Source organism: Anabas testudineus, chromosome 16 (genome assembly GCF_900324465.2).
Source record: "Anabas testudineus chromosome 16, fAnaTes1.2, whole genome shotgun sequence".
In the NCBI taxonomy this organism is placed as follows: Eukaryota; Metazoa; Chordata; class Actinopteri; order Anabantiformes; family Anabantidae; genus Anabas; species Anabas testudineus.
The window spans coordinates 21277805-21298841 of NC_046625.1; the positions used below are offsets into that span (position 1 = coordinate 21277805).

A 21037-nucleotide genomic window follows, 5' to 3' on the forward strand; every position below is an offset into this window, starting at 1 on the left:
GACTTTTTATGAATTTTTAACCTTGAAGAGAACCAGGCTAGCTCTCCCCCTCTGCCTCGAGCTCGAGCTCCATACTTAATGAAAAGACCTGAGAGTCTGTATTTTCATCAAAAGATTTATTCATATTAAAATTAAAAACACAGATTTTGCCCTGCACTTCCTGCATTAGTTTTTAAACACTCCTACACTATTGGGGGGCTATACAATGCCACCTTAGGTACAACGCTAATGATCACTGCATCTACTTCATCTACATTTTGTGTGAAGACAGATTTTTACAGTCCTGTTGTGCATGTGGGTTGATAGCACTGTCCTTTAACATATTGTTACAGGGTATGTAGTATTCATATCTGATTCTTTAAACATTTATTGTAAGCATTTCAGCAGGAAACACTGTTAATGTCAGCCGCTAACTTGTAAACTCCACTGAATATGAGACAGTGAGCAGGAGGTGGGCAGGGAGGTGGAAGTGACAAGACCTGGAATGACAGGAGATGCTGATGAGCATTTACAACAATAGGCAGATGAGAAATAATGCAGAAACAGAAAGTAGGCGTACTGTATGTACTATCACCGACAAGAGACTTTTAGATTGAAATGAATTCATGTTGAGCAGCTCAGTGATGTGTTGAAGTCCACTGTTTTGTTAACCCAATCCACCTGGACCTCTCGTACATATCCACCTTTGCTCTCGTCAACATTACTGCAGCCATTAAAAGCCTTTGTTGCTTTTTTTTTTTCTAGACCTAACTCTATCTCTCTCTACCTTGCTTTACCCCCTCTCACCCTTTGCCTTTCTCTCTGCAGCTGCACACTTAAAGACCCTGGCTGCATTATCCTTATAATAAAGGCCTGGGCAGAAAGCAAGGAGGCTGAGGACAGAGACAAAGACGAGGCTGCCACTACCCCGGCAGCCTTCAAACCTCATTACACACACACACACACACACACACACACACACACACACACGGTCGGTACCACTATCTTTGTGAGGACATTCACACAATAAATTTGGTAGCTCCTCACCTTAACCCTCAGTCACCACAACTAAATGCCTAACCCCAGTGCGTACCTTATTTGATTACACGAATAAGACTTGTCCGCTTGTCCTCTAGGGTATGCTTGACATAAATCAAATCACCTGCTCAGTTCTGTGAGGTTCTAGGTGGACTGCAGGCAAAAAATGTTTCTGCACTGACTGAAGTTTGGCATGTTGAGGTGGTATCTAATGCCAGAGCACCTAAACTAAACACCAGATTTGTAAGTTCTTACCAAGAGCTGCTCAAACTCCCATACATGTGTCCATGTCCTCACAAAAGTTCACCCAGTGCTCCAAGCTGAACATAAAATTACACACATTAATTTTGTTATTCACACACACACACACACACTGCGCTCCATCTGTGGCTCTAAATCCTCTCTCTCCAACAAAGTCATACGCGAGAACTAAGCGATATTTGACCCTTAGAAGTTTGCTCTGGATGACATTGAGATCACTTGATTTTCTTTTTTACGTAGACGGTGCGTGAGCATATGACTGTTATTATCAAATTAAAATAACTCAATTGGTTAATTCATGCCAACAAGTCAGACCGATGCACATGGTTGGACATGCACACGTCTGCACTGGATATGATAATGCATCAGAATAGCAGCAGGTCAGTGTGTTTGTAGAGACTGTTTAATATCTGCCTACCCTGGCAACAACCATCGTTGGCTTTTCTCCAGAAATGGGCGTCCTCAATCACAGAGTCATATTGTTACATTGATGTAGGTCATTGAGCACTGCTGCTGATAATGTGTAAATTAGTAGCTCAGTGGCTGAATTTGACTGAGTGGATTATTCAGATGTATAAGCCTGCCAAAGTGCAACTGAAAGTGCTTGTAAATTAATCAAAATGCAAGTCGTGGCACAATTTAGGGGGCTAAGTTAAGACAACCTAGTGCTTTTTAAGAGAGAGGAAGGCATTGGTTGGCTGGGGAGGAAACATCTGCATTGAATAAAATTTATTATGCTGTGTAAGACTTAGCTATTGGTTATGATTTGGTGTTAAAAGGGAAACGCAGGCTGCTTCTTGGCTTTGGATTGGCTTTTAATCTGCCCATGTTGTAGCATTACAGTCTCCTGTACCACAGTGTACTGTAAAGCAATTACAAGTACAACAGTAAAAAACAGAGGAGGGGAATTTAAAAGGGGGTGCCTGGGTTGTTTGTGCCACTCAGTCACTCACTAATGAGTAATCAACTTTCACAGCTTGAGTGTTGGGGTGGTAATTCGGGTTGCACACCATGTTCCCGAACCGTGGAGTAGCGATTCATTATCATGGAGATCTGTATAATCAAACAATTAGTGAATTTCTTCTCATCAACAAGGCCTGCTCCCTGTCTGATGTGTTTGCAGTGAAGCGGGGGGGAGAGATGATATTCGCTGACAACTGGCTGCCTTCGTGATGTTCCCTGGCTGCTTTCCAGTTCGGGGGCGTTGCAAGGGTTAAACAGCTCTGATGAATGCTCACACACTCGATGGATGTGTCAGACTGAGGAGGTAAACCGCTGGGACAGTTAGTTGACAAGACAATAAAATGTGAGAGTGAGGGAGGGAAGGAGGGACTGACAGATGAAGGATTGTTTGGGAGAAAGAAAAGGAGAGAGAAACGTGTTGGGCCTTGTTCCTTGTTTGCAGCATCGCTTCTGAGAGCAGAGTCATTTAAATCTTCACGGCGCTGGGAAACAGAAACAAAGCAACATTCTCACAACGCGCTACATTTTTAATGAGACCGGTTACATCTCGTGTGACGGGGGCTGAGATTACCTGACATAAGCTCATTCTTTCACGAGGTTTAAGAGATTTGACAGTTTTAGATGATGCCAGATCTCATCAGCTAGACCTTCTTTCCTGACGAAAACAGAAACTGAAACTTGCCGGTTAAACCTGACGCGGCTGGATGAGTAAGACGTAGCTCCACTGAAAAAACAAACAAACAAACAAAACATGATTTTCCTTTTCACACGTCAGAAAGGAAACGCTTACGTGAACACACATGCTTCTCTCACCCATGTATTCGAGTGTTTATACAAAAATACAGTCTTACGCCCGTAGTGCATGAAGGGCAGTGGTGCAGAGTGGGACTGAGGGGCTAATCAGATCTCTCAGTAGCATCCATAGGTGGACACTACAGTCACTGCTGACTAATGTCATTAGACAAACACACGGTGCCTCTCTGGCACGTTTTAATGTCTTATTTGTTATTTACTCTTTGATTCCTATACTTCAAAACAGAAATGAGCCATGTATTTCTACTAGAGGTTTATTTTGTAATTTTAGAACAACTAAACAAAGACAAAGAACTTGGTTGTAATATAATTTTAAAAACCCGTCTTCTACCAGGTGAATCAAAACAACACATAACTTAATAACCACATAACACAGAACGTACCCCACATTAACACGCACCGTGTGTCACCAGGCAGGTTTTGCTTGTTTCAGATGCCGTTATTTCGTTCAGCTTTGTGTTTCCACGGCCTTAAACACCTTAAAGAATGTACAACTGTGCATTAGGATTTAGTCACGAGGCACCGGTACACTTTTATTAACTGTATTTGTAGCTTTGATAATGTAATCAAAACATCCACATGATGCCTCTTTATTGGTTTTGCACGAAAACAATATCAATCTGGGCCAGTGACTAATCCACAGCTGAAATCAAATTTGTTTGTCTCTCTTATGATGAATAGTGTTTCATAAAGTGAACAAACCTTCCCATTATTCCCACTGCAGCGTGTGCGCCAATGACATTAGCCTGTATATTACTTATCTGAGGAAAATAGGCTAGCTGGGAGACATGCATATGATAAATAATGTGTTCAGTAAGACTTACCATATTAGGATTTACCATATATGGGATGTATGTGTGTAAGTGTTTGGAAGAGAGTGATACAAGAGACAAAGAAGGTGACTACCTATGTGGGTCTGGTATGTTTCAGTAGGTTTTTGAAGCAGTGGATGAAACTTGGTGAAATGTCCAGTTTCTGGTTTCCATGGCATTACATTTGTTCCTGAATGTATACCAAGACATTCAAACTTATCAGGATTATTACTAACTACATGTGATACAGTAGTATTACACATTCTGTACAGAACAGTCTCTGCAGCAGACTCAAGGAGACATCTTTGACAGGGTGTGTGTGCAGATGTGTGTGTTTTATCTCCTTCCCCCCCCCATCTCAATAAAAGTTTTGGTTGTATCAGCACAAATTAGCATTGATGGTACCTAGCTAATCTCACACAGCTGCAGAATGGAGCATTAGGGAGAGGGTGCAAGGCCCCGGCCCATCTGTGGAGGGACCGACTCACGGTCCCCTGAAACCAACATCACTTTGGCCTTGTCAGATGGTCCCTGCAGTGTGGCTTTATGCATGTGTACGTGTGTGAGCGTGTGCAGGAGAGAGAGAGAGAGACACACACACACACACACACACAGAAGAAGCGTGCTGCTGTGTATGTGTGTGTTGGTTTGCTGCTGTTGCAGTAACTCGCAGCAAACCTTGTGTGCAAAAGAGCAAACTTGAACGCAGTGAGTTGCTGTAATGGCGGATAAGCAATTCTCCGAAGATGCTTCCCCCCTGTAGACCCGCACAGCTGCTATCAAGGTGCTTTTAACGGAGATGACAAATGATTTCTCAGCACATTTTCCATGAATTATAGTTCTGTTCTACTCATATTGGCTCCAGTGTCACTGTTCTTCCCCACTGGTCCCTCTGTGCTAAATATTGTTCTTGTCAGCCCTTGTCCCGTCCCGTCCCATTCATCTCTGCAGTGTCTCTTCTGCTTTTCACCAAGTGACAGTCTGATATATGTAGAATAGTTGGAGATGTGTTATCTGCCTCATTCTTCAGCACGTCTGTCTCGGTCTCCTTCAGTGGCCTGTGCCCTGTCATGCTGCAAATCAGCAGCTGTTTGCGTTTTCAGACCGGAGCCGAGGCTTGACGAGAGAAAATGAAGAATGAGCTTTCCATTTCAGTTCACATTACTGAATGGTTGTTTTACATGCTACACTTACTTGACACCTCGGATTAATAGTGTGATAGAAACAAATAAATGTTTTTAATACAGACATTCACAAAGATGACGTATTACCGTGGAGAGGGCAGCGGTTTTAGTGGAAGTGCCAGTGGTCGTCTTGTTGGTCTTTGAAAATCTCATTCCCATGCATACTGATTTTATGTCTACATATTCCAGACAGTAGTCAATAAAGCCTTCTCATGTGTCTGTCTGAGTGGTCCCATGTCCAACTACTTAAATGACCTCATATGTCATTTGTTGCTACCTTTTGATACAACCCATAGGAGCGTCCTGGATAAAAGTCCCGTATTATCTGATCCATCCTCCTCCAAACTCAGGTTTAATCGCTCCATTATTGTCTCCTTTTGTGTCACGGTCACTACTTTTTTTTTCTTTCCTTTTCGTGACGACAGTCTCCCATTGGTGCAGAAATTCTTCTGAGTGCGGCGCCAGTGTCTGGACAGTCCAAATGATAACAACTGATACCCTGTCAACACTGACGGCCATGTCACCAGCACAAAAGAACACTGAGTGCTGCTGTGGTGCAGTGGTGGAGACAAGCCAGTGGTCTATCTGTAGAGAGGAGATGGACACACAAAGCTGCTGAGCTGGCTAATGAAATGAAATGCACATAGAAAAAACACAATCAAATGGGAACATTATTCAGTAGTAATAAACCAAAAATCAAGGTTTGGATAGTGAGTGACGTACTGGACATTAGAATACACGGAGATTTGAACAGTTTGAATTCTGTGTTCGTACAACTTCAATCAATCAAATAACGTGTTCTGTTAAAATGTTCTATTTGCGTTGTATATGGCAGCATAACTCATCTTGTGTTTCAGTGCTCTAATGGTTTGACACAACCAACATTTCTTTTCCCCTATTCATACCAGTGACCTTCAGGTTAGTGCCCGTCCAGGCTGCTTCCTCTCTTCCCCCTGTATCTCTGTCTTTTTCTTTGAATCATTTGTGTGCCGTGTCTTTTTCTTTCTTTTCTCCCTTTCTTTCTGCCTGCAGATTGATTATTTGAAGGCTGTTGTAGTCACCAAACTTGTGCCACAGCAGCAAAGCTCTGCATCTCGGGTGACTCAGGGGACAGACATTTCATTTCCGCCCTGTTAACGAGTTGGTGGTGAGTGTGTGTACACGTGTGTTTGTGTGTGTGTGTGTGTGTGTGTCTACGTACGGTGGTTGTGTGGGGAGCTGGTTGACGGTGGGTAAGGGAGCAGGCTTCATCCTCGTCCTCCTCTTCCTCCTCCTCCTCCTCCACACTTTCAGACAGAGATAATAAGGGAGCTGATAGCAGCCTTGGAGACTGCTGTGGCTCCAAGCACAGATATGGACCGATAACGCCTCCACCACCTCGCCTGCTGCTGCTGCTGCTGCTGCTGTATGTGCGTGTGTGCGTGTGTGTTTGAATATAACTATATGAAGCAGTGTTTCATGCATGCATACAGGTGTGTGCAGAATTTTGTTCGGTTTTTTTTCCCCCTTTTTGTGTAAAATTGGGTTTGTGCGTGCTACTGTTTTTTCTGTGCCTGTCAATCTGTGTTTGTGGGAGTTACGTGTGTGCACGTGCAAGACTACGGAGTGTGCGCCACTCCTAGTTAAATGTGCATAAAGGTGTGTGTGTGTGTCCTACATCTGCTCCTATCAAACAAGTGTGTGCGGCTCTCTGTGTGTCTCTGCAGCCTCCTTCATCCCACCAGACATCCCTGCCTCCTCTTTATAGGCACAGGAACAGCTGGCCACCCCAGTAGGGCATTTTCACAATGAGACAATGAGACAATCAATATGAGCCTGGTGCCACACACTCACACACACACACACACACTCACACACACATATGCACAGGAAAGAAAATACAGTATACAGAGACACACACCCTCCTGATTGTTGTTAATATGTTTCCTGTTGTGCTGTTGTGTTACAGCACCATCAGGATCTAACAGCTCAAATGGGGTTACCGGTGCAAATGTGTTTATCATAGCTCTTTTCTCTTTTACTGCTGAAGATATGAAGAGGCTTTTCATTGTTATAGCTCAGGCCAAACATGCTGCAGCAGCTTTAGCACCCATTTCAGTTCTGACAATTTTTGATGAATGGTGAAAGGCGAATATATTCCCTGTTCTTTGCACAATCTCCTTGTATGACAATCACGTCCTGACAGTTCAAATGAGAAAATGATTAATAGGACTTGTGATTAACATAATGAGTTATTATCTAGGACAGGTAGAGAAATTATTTCATCAAACCAGGCTATATTTATCTTTGTTCACCTATGCACCTGTTCTGCTCCTTTTTTATTGCATGTGAGATTAGAGTGGTTTTCCATTCACGGCCATGCACTGATTAGTTTTCAACACTGGGAATATGATTGGGTATAAATTGTTTCCTTTTCTGTATGCATATGTATGAGAGCCTATGCTTAACTTCAAATACATACCAAATACAAGGAAATACATTCCAAGGGACAATATTTTGAAAGTCTATGTGTACATAGTACAGCTCTACATAACATGCATATGACAAACTGATTACAGGATACATGCATTTTACAGTATGTGTGAACTACTGTATCTGCTCACTAATGTTTGATTTTTCATGTCTCCCAAAACAGTTTTATTCTTTGTTGTGTTTGAAACACACCAAGACCAGATGGCATGATCTGATATTCTGGAAAGATGTTTGTGTCCCTCTCTAATTAAATGATTTAGTCCAGCTTAGAAGAGATGGTAGCTCTCTGAATCTGATCAAAAGCTCAGGGGGGTGAGTGGAAGTGGGCACTGGTTCCTAACAGTGAATGAAGTCAATGCAAGGTTTCAGACCCCAATCCTTTCTACCGACAAATAAGAAACTGGCACCCTCTGGAGAGGAAGATGTATGGATGAGCCCTGCAGCTAACGCTTCGTCCAGGTAATGTTGCATGGCTTCTTTTTTAGGTGCAGAGAGTGAGTACAGACTGCATCATAAAATAGTGGCACATTGGAGGGGTTTAAATGAAAGGAAGTAGCCTTTACCTTGCTGAAAACCTCCTTCAGGTCTAACTACTCCTAGGGAACCTCGGACAGGTCTGGAAAACATTCCTCCGATGGATGGAGACGCTCGGAGAGAGGAGGTTAGACAGGTTTTCCCCCAGCCCAAAATTCTCCCTGAACTCAATATGTGGGTTGTGTTTTCGGAGCCAGGATGACTCCAAGAACCAGAGGGAGCTGGGGGGATTTGCATTTCCCCATTTCCACTATAAATTACATTTTATTACATTGGTAAAGGTTTTTAAAGGGATCTTATTATGCTTTTTGTAGCCTGATGTTTACTTTTATACTTTTGTGAAGGTGGGTATGCACATAGAAGCCTGAGGTGGACGTGTGTTTGCATGCTGGCTGGTACAGAAGCTCTCAGGTTTGTTGCAGTTGGTTTGAGATGACCCTTAAAACAGGAATGGTTTTATAGGTGGAGACCACTGGCCTTTTCCCCCTCCTCATCTTTTCTTACTGTGAGGAACAGGATGACAAAATGACCTCTAGCAGGCCACTGGTGTGAATGTCTCTGACCAATCAATGAGAAACAGACTTCATGAGGGTGACCTGAGGGCCCAATGTCCACTTGTGGGCTCACTGCCCAGAACCGTGGAGCTCGATTGGCATTTGCTATAGAACGCCAGAATTTTCAGGTCCATCGATGGTGTCCTGTGCTTTTCACAGATAAGAGCATGTTCACCCTGGAGAATGTTATGCTGCCTGTTGCATCTTTTAGCATGACAAGTTTGGTGGTGGGTCAGTTATGGTCTGAGGAGGCATATCCATGGAGGGACGCACCTCTATAGGCTAGATAATGGCACCCTTCACAGTTACACCTTAGACTGTGCAGGAGCTCAGTGATACCCTGGTCCAGATCTTAGAGGATGTACAGGACACAATCTGTCGTCTCATTCGAATCATGCACTGACCTTGTCATGCATACACACAAGCACATGGGGGCCATACCAAGTACTGAGTACCATTTTGAGAGACTAGACTAACCTGCCACATAATTTTTTCTTTTTGATATTCGGGGTGTCTTTAAATTCAGCCCTCTTTACCCAGTCCATATTAGAAACTTTTGTACTACTTACTTTTTTGAATTGAAAATGAACTGTGAATATTTTGCTAGTTATTAAACAAAATGTGACTAGCTGATTTAGTTATGGTGAGTGATGTTCTGCCGGGTCCTGTATACTATGACATGCTATGAGTTAGCCAGCTCACTATGAGCTGCAGGAAAGACTGGGCCTCCCTATTTTTACACATTCAGTGAAAACCGGCGTGAAGATGAGACATTTAGTAAAGTGATACAAAGAATGCGCCTTTGTCACCATTCTTTCTGTCTCATTTTTTTTACCAGCAACAATTCAGCTTAGGAAAGCCTTGTAGGACAAGCGGGACCAGTATCAGTGGGACCTTTCACTAAAGGGTGCCAGAATCATTGTTTTCTGACATGATGTGCACAATTTGAAAGAAATTATATAATTAGGACTGTTGGAATGTTGGAGCAATTTTCAGAAAAATCCCACCAGAAAAAGTGGACTGGAAGCCAGAACAGAATTTTGGAGGAAATTGTCAGAGCCAAATTTAATAACTTTCTGAAGAAGAAAAGTGTAATGAAATTCGAGACCAAAATGTGCCACCTGTGCCAAAGTGTGACCCCCCGAATGAAAATTTTCTAGACCTGCCCCTGTACAAAAAGTGAGTGAGTCAAGCTGTAACTGAAAATAGACCGATTCTCACCAACAGAGGTGTGTCCAGCTCACCAGTAATATTAAATTCGAAATAGGTTCAGAAGCATTGTAAGCACTGGCTCTATTTGATTCGCCTGTTATATGAAGGTCTGCTTGTTACTTCTTCTTCTTATTTTAACTAGAACAGATCTTCAGTTTCAACCATCCATACAGAGAATCAGAACAGTATTGAACAATTCATTATTTCTCTTAGTCTGTGATATACAAAAGGTCATTCAAAGTGTTAGGTTTCTGTGTGTGTGTGTGTGTGTGCCCTGTATTCTGAATCTGTTCATTAGTAGCTCACAAACTCACAACGTTAAGCGAGACAGTGCCATTACCCAGAATGCCTTGTTCTGGGGAGCCATACACACTTGTGTTTTGCTAATGAGCACATCCAGGGGACGTTTTGTGTAGAATCAGACACACTCTCTCTCTCTCTCACACACACACACACACACACACACACACACACACACACACACACTCTCTCTCTTAACTACACAGGACTGACATTCTCCTCTCTCAACTGCAGAGAAAGTCTCCTGAGAACGATTGCTGCCAGGCACGAAAATGGAGAGGGGAGAGAGTAGAAGCAGAGCAAAAGGTGAGGTAGAGATGTGTGTGCCAGAGGAGGACGGAGGATCGGGAGAAATAAAAATTTCTTTTTCCCTTTTCTCTCCCCCAGCCTCAGCTGTTTTGTACTCCGTGCCCGTGCCTTCACTCCTCGCTCCGCTTTGATAGTTTTCAGACCACTCGACTGTATTGACTGCAGTCTTGGCAAGCGCGAGGACAAATCAATTAAGACCGTCGACTGATACACCGTCTGAGTCCCCCCCCCCATTCTCAATAGCAAATAAGAGCAATTAAAAGCTGACTGTAGCACATGATGTGACAGTAATGGCCATAATGGATTGTCGTCAAGGTTCAAACACCAGATGATGTTGTTTATCTGAATGGTTGTTGTTGTTTATTCATAAGCCTGGGAGCCCCCCCTCACCCGACCCCTACGATTCCACACCCTGAGCCCAAACACAAACAGACGTTTATGATATTGAAAGGTGGCCATCTGTCCAATCAGGGAATCAAGTCAATAAGGAGAACCAGTTTGGGGGCAAGACCTGATCTGGAAGATATTAGCATGTGAATTAGTTGTTGACTGGGTGCCAAAGCCAGCAGCCTAATCGCTGCCAACTAGATGACAGCATTCCCCTAATCGATGGCTTGATATCTGTGTGGAAACATATGGAAGGATCAGGAGCGCAGGCTGCGCTGTTTCATTCGGAGCCAAGCTTCGTGCTGAACTTCAGCTCAGCTTGTGAGCTTTTCATCTGCTGTGCAGCAGAAAACATTAAAGATAAAATGACAAATACAAACACGGCAATGACAGAAACATGGCGCTTTATTACAGATAAACTGACACCTGTTGGAGCCGCCGTTCTCCTGTGTGTACAAGCTTCTAATGTAAATGCAACATAGATGCTGCTGCTTTCATTCCAGTAAAAAATGCATGTGTTTACTGCATCAGTGGAAGACGTACTCAGTCCCTAATAAGTAGTGCCCAGTATAAAATACTCAATTACAAGTGGAACAGCAAAAGAGACACACATTTAAGCAAAGCAAAAGCATTCTATTATTTAAACTAGTACTTTGACCAAATGTTAATATCATACTTGTTCAAAAATACAAAAGACAAATTTTACTTTACAGACAGGACAGTTGCTCCAGGGACCAGTATCAACAGATTCACTGTTTGTTTTAATTGAAATGAACTGATTAAGCATCTGTAACACAATAGTATTACTATAAATATTAATGTTATATCAGATAATGTGCTGTGCTAAGTGCAAAGTGCATATTCTTAAATAAAGCTGATTATTAAAACTGCCAAGATGCTCATAAACTAGATGACATACAGGCTATTACTATTATCATACAGTAATACAGTTCATAGTTATCACTTTCTTTAAAGTGTTTTATATACTGTATATATGTATATTTACATGATATAAAAGAATATTTTTTAAATAAAATGTACAAATGATCACATATTCTGACTGTAACGTCTGGACCTGCAAAGTAAAAGCTGCCAGATAAATGTAGTGGATTAAAAAGTAAAGCAGGTCCCGCTGAAATGTAGTGGAGTAGAGCAAGTAGTAGCATTAAATATAAGCACTGAACCTAGTACTTCAAAAGTGTACTCCTTTGTGGCCCTGCTTTCAGTTTCATTTCAGTACCACTCTGCAGACACACACACACACACACACACACACACACACACACACACACACACACACACACACACACACACACGCACACAGCTATACAGCAGAATGCTGTAAATGTGAACAAATGTTTTCCTAATGAAATTGCAAACGATCTATAACCCAATGCAGCACTGTGGCTGGCCGAGCAATCACTAAGAAACTGAAACGTTGCAGTGCGGTAAAATTAATTTTTTTCCATTTCCAAATATAATCGCAGTAATGCAGTTATTCAAGGTCTCCATTTGTCATCTCCGACTCCAATGTGATTTCTGTTTGGTTTGATGTAGTTTCCCCCTCAGGCAGTCGCTGAAATAAAATCCCAATTTTGCCTCGGTATTCCCGTCAGAGACAATTACAACTAAGGGAATCTGATAACTGTAATATCAGAGTTGTATAGTATCTATCTATCTATCTATCTATCTATCTATCTATCTATCTATCTATCTATCTATCTATCTATCTATCTATCTATCTTAATTCAAATATATATTGTTTATATGTTAAGTATTATGTATAATAGTTACAAGAATCATCATCACTTCACGCAGTGGTTGACTGCTGCTGGAAGCATTTGAGGTTGCTTTAAATATTGATAATGATGTGCAGGCCAGCATCTCGTGACTGGCTTCACTTTTTCAGACACATTAATCAAAATGTCCTGCAACTTCTCCAACACTTTGTGTAACTACACTCCATTTTTCCTTTTCCACACTATTTTGCATTCTGTTTTACATTATTAGTTTACATACTACTATTATTCAAAGATATGAAACTTAAAGCTACAATATGCAGCTCCAGACTGCTAGATGGCAGTGTTGTGTATTTTGTGAGTTTCTTTTACTCAAAATTTATTCACATGTAATGTGTCCTTAACACTATTTGTTAGTTTTCCTAAAATTTGATTTAAAATATGGAAATACATCTCCTTACTTCAAGTATTGCAATGTATTGAATCATAACCCCTCTATTGTGATAAATATAGTTTTGCTAGATTCTTGCTAATACATAGACAGAATAACCCTAACCATGAGTTTTGGAGAGTTGTACTTGCAGCTAGTGCAAACTTTGTTACACATACCGTTTTATTTCTTTCACTTTTTCTTGTTCAAATACACCAAACAGCTCTACCTTTGCTGTTAACACTGTCCCAAGTTGCCATTATGTTTTGTGGTGCACGTCAGTGGGATGTGTTCAGGTGCACATCCTCAACTGTAGAATAAATAGAAGTGTGTGTGCTGGAGGATCAGTAGTTACTGGATGGTTAGTGAATGGACTACACTTGAGCATTGTACTAGTGTAAGAGCTGCTGTTTCACTGAGCTTGTTCCTCTAACCTTTAGATCACTCACATAACATAACTGTAAATTAGATGTATTGATATTTTACAGTAAAAAGTGATCTGTAGGAATGTGATGTACATGTTCCAGTGGGTGGGATTTAGCAGAATAAAAGCTGCAGTACCTGAGTTAGAGAGAGACTGTATTTGCTGGTAAATGTGGCACATTGTTCCCTCTTTCAGAGTAAACAGTGTAAACTAAGCCTCATTAATTAAGCTCATTAGGTGAACAGAAACCTGTTTGATTGGAGGCAGTTGGAGCCCTTCCGCTCTGATGCAACAGCGGTATTTAACTCGCCATATTGGCTGTCTGATGGCTGCACCTCAGGGTCATGTTCTTTGACATGGCTGTTGTCCCAGTGCCACCCCTATGCGGGCACACACACACACACACACACACACACACACACACACACACACACAGATCCTTTAAGGGGCTTGGCAGACCCCCGGTTCCCCCCTCTCTAATCACTGTGTTCTCCAGGGGGGCGCAGCCATTCTCGCTGCTCTTTGGAAAAAGCTTGGCATTTGTCTGAGATCTCATTTCTGTAATTCATCGTATGTCTCCCGGGAGCTGCGGTTGGCACGGGTGATGCCAAGTCCTCCCCCCTCCTTCCTCCCTTCTATCTCTCTCACACTCTCTGTCCCCATCCTTCCTTTCTTACTGCGCCTCTTTCCCCCCGTCTTCCTCCCCTTTCCCCCTGTTGTTATTTGTTGTGTCCCTGAAAGAGGCCCTGACTAAAGTTAAACTGGTGGGTGTACACACTCCAGCGATTGTGTTTGATGGCCGCTCCGGGCTCAGATCACATAAACATGTCGAGTGTGTGTTTGCACGTTCTCCTTTCTCAAGTGTTTCAGAGTGTAAAGTGTTGAATGAGGCTGTTAAATGAAAACAGGTGATCTGCAGTGGGCCTATTTCTTTATATATATATATATATTCATATGTAAAACATTAAGAATGAAATCATTAAAATATGTGAAAAATATAATAGTGATTAATTAGGCATCAGCACACATGTACCGTACAGCTGTTACTTATTTGAAATGGTAGGGAATAAAAAAAGGTAGTGGAGCTGCACAATTTTAAAAATAGATTTAAAAAGCAGCGTACAGTATTGCATAAAGTACCCACTGGCTTTTTGAAATATTTCTACCTGGTGCCTGTAGCACAGAGCTTCCTGTGAGTGTTGTTTTCCAGTCTGAGCAGTACAGGTGAATTGCTGGATCTCACATTTTGTTTATGAGTAAACGGCTGTTGGTGGCAGGCATTTTAAGCTAATAGCTGCTTTAAATAGCTGCAATTAGTGAGAAGCATGAGATATTTAATCACTCTAGACCAATTAGTCTGTAATCAAGTAGTGTCCAAGAGTGAGCACGTTTTTGTCCTCCACTGTTCCTCTGCAAGCACCCGCCATATATTTCTCCGTGCGCCGGGAAGAGCAGTGATTAACACGCAGGGATATAGGCCCCCGTGGAACGCTGTAATGTGGAGTTAAATCAGGAAGAGAGGGAGGCGAGACAGCACAGCTAAACCTGTTATTGCAGTTTAACATATGCAGAAGGTTAATTCAAGGCAGGGATGATGGCGAGCATCAAGGTTTTACGTGTTTGTGCCACGATGTAAAAATGTAATCGGTGTGTTTTCATCTGCACAGAAAAAAAAAAAGCGTTTGAGGAGGATAAACAAGTCTGAAATAATCAGTGTCACAAATGACAAAATCCCTCTTGTAATTTTGGTTTTATGTTGTAATCCTCTGCAAGAAAGTCACTGAGAAAACGTGCACCAGTGCTCACACACACAAATGAGATTCATGCATGAACACACACTCGCACCTGTGCAAACAATTGACTCCACTTGCAGCCCGGCCAATCCCTTGTTTTGATAATAATGACACTGTGTTCATAATCACATTGTGGAGTGACTGGCCACAGAGCCGGCGAGTCCACGCTCTCGGCTCCGGCTCAGTGGGTGGAAAACGGTCGAACAGCGTGGCCGTGGGGGCCGACTTATCAAACAGGATGTGATGCTTTCCCACGTTCTGGACTGGAGTGTAGGAATCCAACCTTTCCACTGTGCTCCTCCATCCTTCTGCTGCACTGCTGTATCACTCCCAACAGGGATTATTTGGAAAATCCTGCAGTGCTTAAAGCTGGAGAGATGCAGAACAGGGCACCACTGTGGTGGCTAATAGCAAGACAGTGGGAACTATTAGTCAGAGCTCATGGAGCTGTAATAGAGGTCTCCTGTCCTGTGTCTGTCTCACCAATGAATAAAACGAGTGTGTGAATGCACAACACGTGTGAACACGAGCATCAGTGTATGGCCGAGAGTTCTTTTCCTGTAATAACAGCACACTAAATCCTCGTCTGTTTGTCATCTTCATGTTTGCTATGTTGCATTTGATCAATGCAGGATGTCATGGATTAAATATTATGGGGATAGAAAAGTAGGCCAGCTATTACATAAATAATAAGGAAGGTCAGCAAGGTTAAGTGAGCTGAAGGGTCATCTGGTTTGTCTCCCTCTGTATCCCTGAATTCATCTGTATAAAGTAACATTTTCAGCAGCTGTGAAGTCAAGGCTGCTGATGCCGGGTCGAAACTCTCAGGCATGTGTTGTGCCTGCTCTGAGAACCAGAATATCTTTAATCATATCAGGAAGGTCTAACTGTCAAGCCGACCACCTGTGCTTAAACACATTTTTTCCATTTCGGCTGTTTTTTTTTTTTTTTAAAACCTTTTATCACACACACACACACACATACACACATACACACACATACATTTCACATTGCAAGGACAGTGTTCGTCAAGGGCAGCGAGGCCAGGCTTTCTTACTGTGGACTATAAACACACACATACACAGGCTGCCTGCATGGCCTGCTTCCATCCTCACAGGGCTTCGGTGGAGCAGAGAGCCTGAGAGGTGTCTGCAGCACCCACAGGGCGCCTCCTGTCACTGGGCTTGTCGGTGTCAAACGTCCGCCTCAGCCCGCATTCAGCAGGTTGACATGGGGACGTGCTAAACAAGGGTCAGTGTATTTGCGAGGAACAAAAAGAAAAAAAAAAACAAAAAAACCTGCAGCTCCGTGGGAAAGAAGGAAGACAGGAAGGATACTCACATGTAGGTAGTAACTGTGAGACAGACACAGGTGTTGTTTAAACACAGTGTTGTCTGACAGCTGCGTGAACGGTGTACACTTCACCATTATTTCAGATTATTACTTTCAAAATAAAACTAAGGCAAGCACCAAATAAAGATCTTTTCTAATCTTTTTCAGCCTTTCAGACACTTGAAAAAACAGAATGAATCATTGCTGTAACAATCACAGATCAACGATTATAATTTAAGGTAGCTATTTCTAGTAGCAAAAACATTTCTTTCAGTTCAGAAATTGAATATTTCTGGCAACATTTCTGTGTTTTTTTATATGGTAAAAAAATGTTCTTTCAGTTAAAATGCTTTTGTCTTTATTGTGAACTATTATTTTGAAAATCATACTTTCTTTCTGGATGCTTTTGCTGCATTTTGTTAAGGAATGTGAGAACATTTTTTTCAGGAAGCTCTACTTACTTCTGAATTCATGTTACATGTCATACATGGACATCAGCGTGTCTTTGTTAGGGTCAGACACTGTAATAAGAAATATGTAATTGAATTAGGAAGAAATTTTTATTTTGAGCAATTAAAATGCTTTTGTTTTTATTTAACACGGATTTTTCAGCAGGATTGAAGAAGCACGAGTGGCAGCCGAGATGTGTGTGTGTGTGTGTTGGAATTAATAAAAGCCCCCTGCAAAGAAAAAAAACACTTTAATCCTTTGAATCCTGTAAAACAGGTCTCACTGGTTTGAGTACAGTAGATGACATCTGCAACATTACTGTATCTTTTATCTGCCCTTTATTTTCCATTAAACTACCTGATTGCGTTATACAGCATCACCCTGCAACTCCCTCTTTCTCTCCTCCTTTTTTTTTAACGAGGCGTGGGTGCCGGCACTGCAAAGCAAAAAAAAAAAACAAAAAACGAGATGCCCCCTTGAGACAAAACTTGAGACGACACAATTCTTCCAGGAAACTTTAATTTTTTTGACAACTCCTCACAAGTCGGTGAAGGTCAAGTCCAACAGTGCGGCTGACAGTAATGTACAAGTGCCCTCTCCCACTGGCAGGAGGGTGGTGAGGTAAATTCGGTGTTCGATGTCATGAAAAATAAAGTCTTCTTTGCTTTACATTAGCAGTGACTGGTGACTCTCCGACAGGGGAGATAGGTCGGCTCGTGTCTGCTTAAAGACGCCGACTGTTTGAACACAGTTGTCCAAATAATAAAAAACAGACAGTCTGTTAATGTTCAAATATTTCATCAATTCATAACCAAAGTTGAATCATTTCACGGCGTCAATCATTAACTCCAAACAAAACATTAGAATGCTGTGGTTTTTAGGAATTATATTGTAAACACTGGGAAAAGTGCTGCAACTGTCCGATCACATTTTTAACAGCTTAACAGAATTAAATCAGGCCTTTTTCTCTATAAACAAAGAAAAAGAAGAAAAAAAAAAAAAACGCAAAGTGTAGACTGGACCCATCAGTGCTGGCAGGTCACAGCCATCATGGTTAATGAGTACAAAACAATCCAAGAGGAAAGCTGAGCAGGGCAAATAACAAAAAAAAAAAAAAAAAGAAGTCGTGTTGAACTCCACCACATATCTACACGGGGAGGTGGGCTGCTTCAGTGCACGTTCAGTACCTCTGCAATGAGCCGGGCATGCTACATATTCAACTACTCCAACAAACACTGCAAAGAGTTAACTGGTTTCATCATGTGAGGACATTATTGGTAGAGCATAACCACATTCATTCACTAAAGACTTAAAAGTGGAAACACAATATTTACATAACGACAAAAAGAGGTTTTAATAAAAATATCTTATAATTACAATAAGTCTATTTTAAGCATATACGTCTTCCTTTCACATACTTTTATAGAACATTTGCGTCTCTTTATGTACACTTGTAATTGTCTCGAATCGGAATTGTTCTTTACAATATCAAACATTTGAAGGATTCAGGGATGACCTCCCCGTTCAACACAAATCATCTATTTGAAACAATAGATGTCCATAACAGGGTACGATGATTTCCGCAGTTTAGTAAAGCTTTAAACTGGAGTCATGATGAGTTATTCTTTAAGCACAATTCACAAACAGTTTTCGTAGCTGTTGACAGTCGAGTTTCCCAGCCAAACGTCTCAGCGCGGGGGGGGGGGAGTCCGTGTTTTCACTCTGTTAGAAACATTTCAAGTGGCAAGAAGATACAGAAACTTAAAGACAAGGAAGGAGATGGAGATGTGCACACACCTATTTCCTTGTTCAACTCAAGCAAAAGAAATAACATATTAATAAGTGATTTTGTTTGGGTTTAATTCCTCCCAGCGATTTTGAAATCCCCTTGTGATTGTGCCTCCGTTGGGGTGTGAGTCCCTGGCGAAGGTTTTGCTGGCTTTGGAGCAGCTCTGTGCAGCCTGCACACCTGTGGAGGGGATGAATAGAGGCGGGGGTGGGTGAGCTGCAGAGCTCCAGACTGACTGGCGCCACCAACAAAATAGAGGCCATGCTTGATCAACAACCCAAAACAAACCAGGTCAAACAACAACCAACCACGCAGCTCCTCAGGCTGCTGGGAAACGCTGACGAGGGAGGCACAGAGTGTCGTTCACTGTGACACACACACACACACACACACACCAGTACTATGCATTATGTCTTATCCAGGTGTGTTTAGTTTTAGTGGTAGAAATTTGACATTAAAGCCAGAACAGGAGCTTCACTAGCACAGAGAGAGGCAGAGTTCATGCCAGATAATGAGAGAGGGAGGAAGGAGTGTGTGTGTGAGTGTGTGTAAGAATGAAAGAGAGGGCAAGCTGAGGTTTTAACCCTCTCTCTTTCCAGATTGCTACACTAGCGACAGTTATTGCGCAAAGCACAGCTGCCTCTGAGGTTGGTGCCAATTTCATGTTCCTCAATTATTATTTTCCCTGACAACTACTGGCCTCCACAGACATCGTCAATTTCCACCACAGACAGGCTTCAGTGAGCAGGAGGCTGGGGATGCTTATGCAGCACTTGTAGTGCTTTCTGCTGTCCTGGCCACAAACCACAGCTCCGATTGTAAACAACACAAATGAAAACAAAACAGAAAATAGTGACGAGTGTTATTTGAAGTCAACTTACCAATGCAGTGCTCGTGTCTCAGCGGCATAAAAGCGAGTCCTCCGGCTTCTTTGCTATCGACGTCCTCTGTCAAATAAAATAAAGAAAAAAGAAAAAGCAACAGAAAATGATTAAGCTCGTACAAACAGGAAAACTAAATAAGGGCGCATCTCCTATTATTATTTTATAGGCTGCTGAATAGCAAATTGGCCTTATTGTGCGCAGTGGAGAGGGATGCAGCCTGAGGTACTTCACCATCCCTGGGATAAGGTGGGCCTCTGACACACTGACATTATCATGCAAATCAGAAAGCCCGCAATCAAGTGCGCAGTCCACCCTGCGCCAAATGCGTTGTACCTACAGGTTTCCAAAGCTGACGTGTGCAGCTCTCAGGTTATTTTACACTTTCCTCCTCACACTGAAAGGACAATGACACATAACGGGCATGACGCGCTTTGTCTGAGTCTGTCTGGCACAGGGAGGTAAAGCGGGGTCCCCGCTGAGTCCAGGTGAAACCCGTGAATGGAGAGTGGTCTCCGCTGGATCAAGCTTACCTGGTGGTGGTCAATGTTGAGCACCGTCAGCGGCGTCCGGCTGGGGTTGGAGGCCGGCGGAGGGCAGGACCCGGTCCGCTGTGGCTGTTGTTTATGGAGAGAAGGGTGCGTCTCCAGGGCCAGCTGCAGGTCCAGGATGTAGTCTATGACATGCTGGAGGATCTCCACTTTGCTGACTTTCTTATCCTGCGGAATGGTGGGCACCAGGCGCTTGAGTCGGCTGTAGCAGTCGTTCATGTCGTACTGCAGGCAGAACAGGTCCTCCTCTTCCGTCCTGCACCGGCCGATGTTGAGGCTCCGCTTCGACAGATAGTGCAGGGAGAGCTGGCTGCTGCTGGAGGAGGAGTCCTGGAGGCGGACTGGAGTAACAGCCTTCATCTTTGATAACCAACGGCTCAGAGCGAAGCAACACAAAAAATCAACCAATTGCACGAGTGATAGCTGGAGGAATGAGAGATTATACCACACGACAAACACGACTCTAAAAAAAAAAAGCTTTAAATTAGCGAGAGAATAAACCGAGAGGCTGAATTCTAGTCTAGCAACACATCCCGTAGAAGCTCACAGTACTTCAGCAGGCTTAGTGTGGCAGGAATGAATAGATTTCCTACATTTATAGAGGAGAGGGGAGGCGCCAAGCCAGCCGGCTGACAGATCATGGAGAGAAGCTGGTCAATCACCGGCAGCCCGCTGCCCACCGACCCGACAACGGAGTCGAGAAAAAGGCGTGTCTCATTCTGTGTGCGCTGCGGTGGGCTGCCTGTCGGTAGGAGGTGTGTGTGTGTGTGAGAGAGAGAGAGTGTGTGTGTGTATGTGAGAAATACAGAAAAACAGTGAGATGGGGTAGA

General features: G+C 42.7%; 1 protein-coding gene across 2 annotated transcripts; it reads right to left on the reverse strand.

Annotated features, from left to right (window-relative positions):
- Window positions 1-17487: 17487 nt before the first annotated feature.
- On the reverse strand, window positions 17488-20775 carry id4 (inhibitor of DNA binding 4). Of its 2 annotated transcripts, none has more exons than XM_026372658.1 (3): window positions 20190-20775; window positions 19657-19722; window positions 17488-18955 (listed from the first exon to the last, which is right to left on the reverse strand). In XM_026372658.1, exons 1-2 carry the CDS (start codon window positions 20565-20567, stop codon window positions 19675-19677), a joined length of 426 nt encoding a protein of 141 aa, XP_026228443.1. In that variant the 5' UTR covers window positions 20568-20775; the 3' UTR covers window positions 17488-18955; window positions 19657-19674. The 2 variants fall into 2 exon arrangements, with proteins under 2 accessions (XP_026228443.1, XP_026228444.1); XM_026372659.1 differs by having other exon boundaries at window positions 17488-18708; window positions 20190-20774.
- Between the last annotated feature and the right edge of the window lie 262 nt (window positions 20776-21037).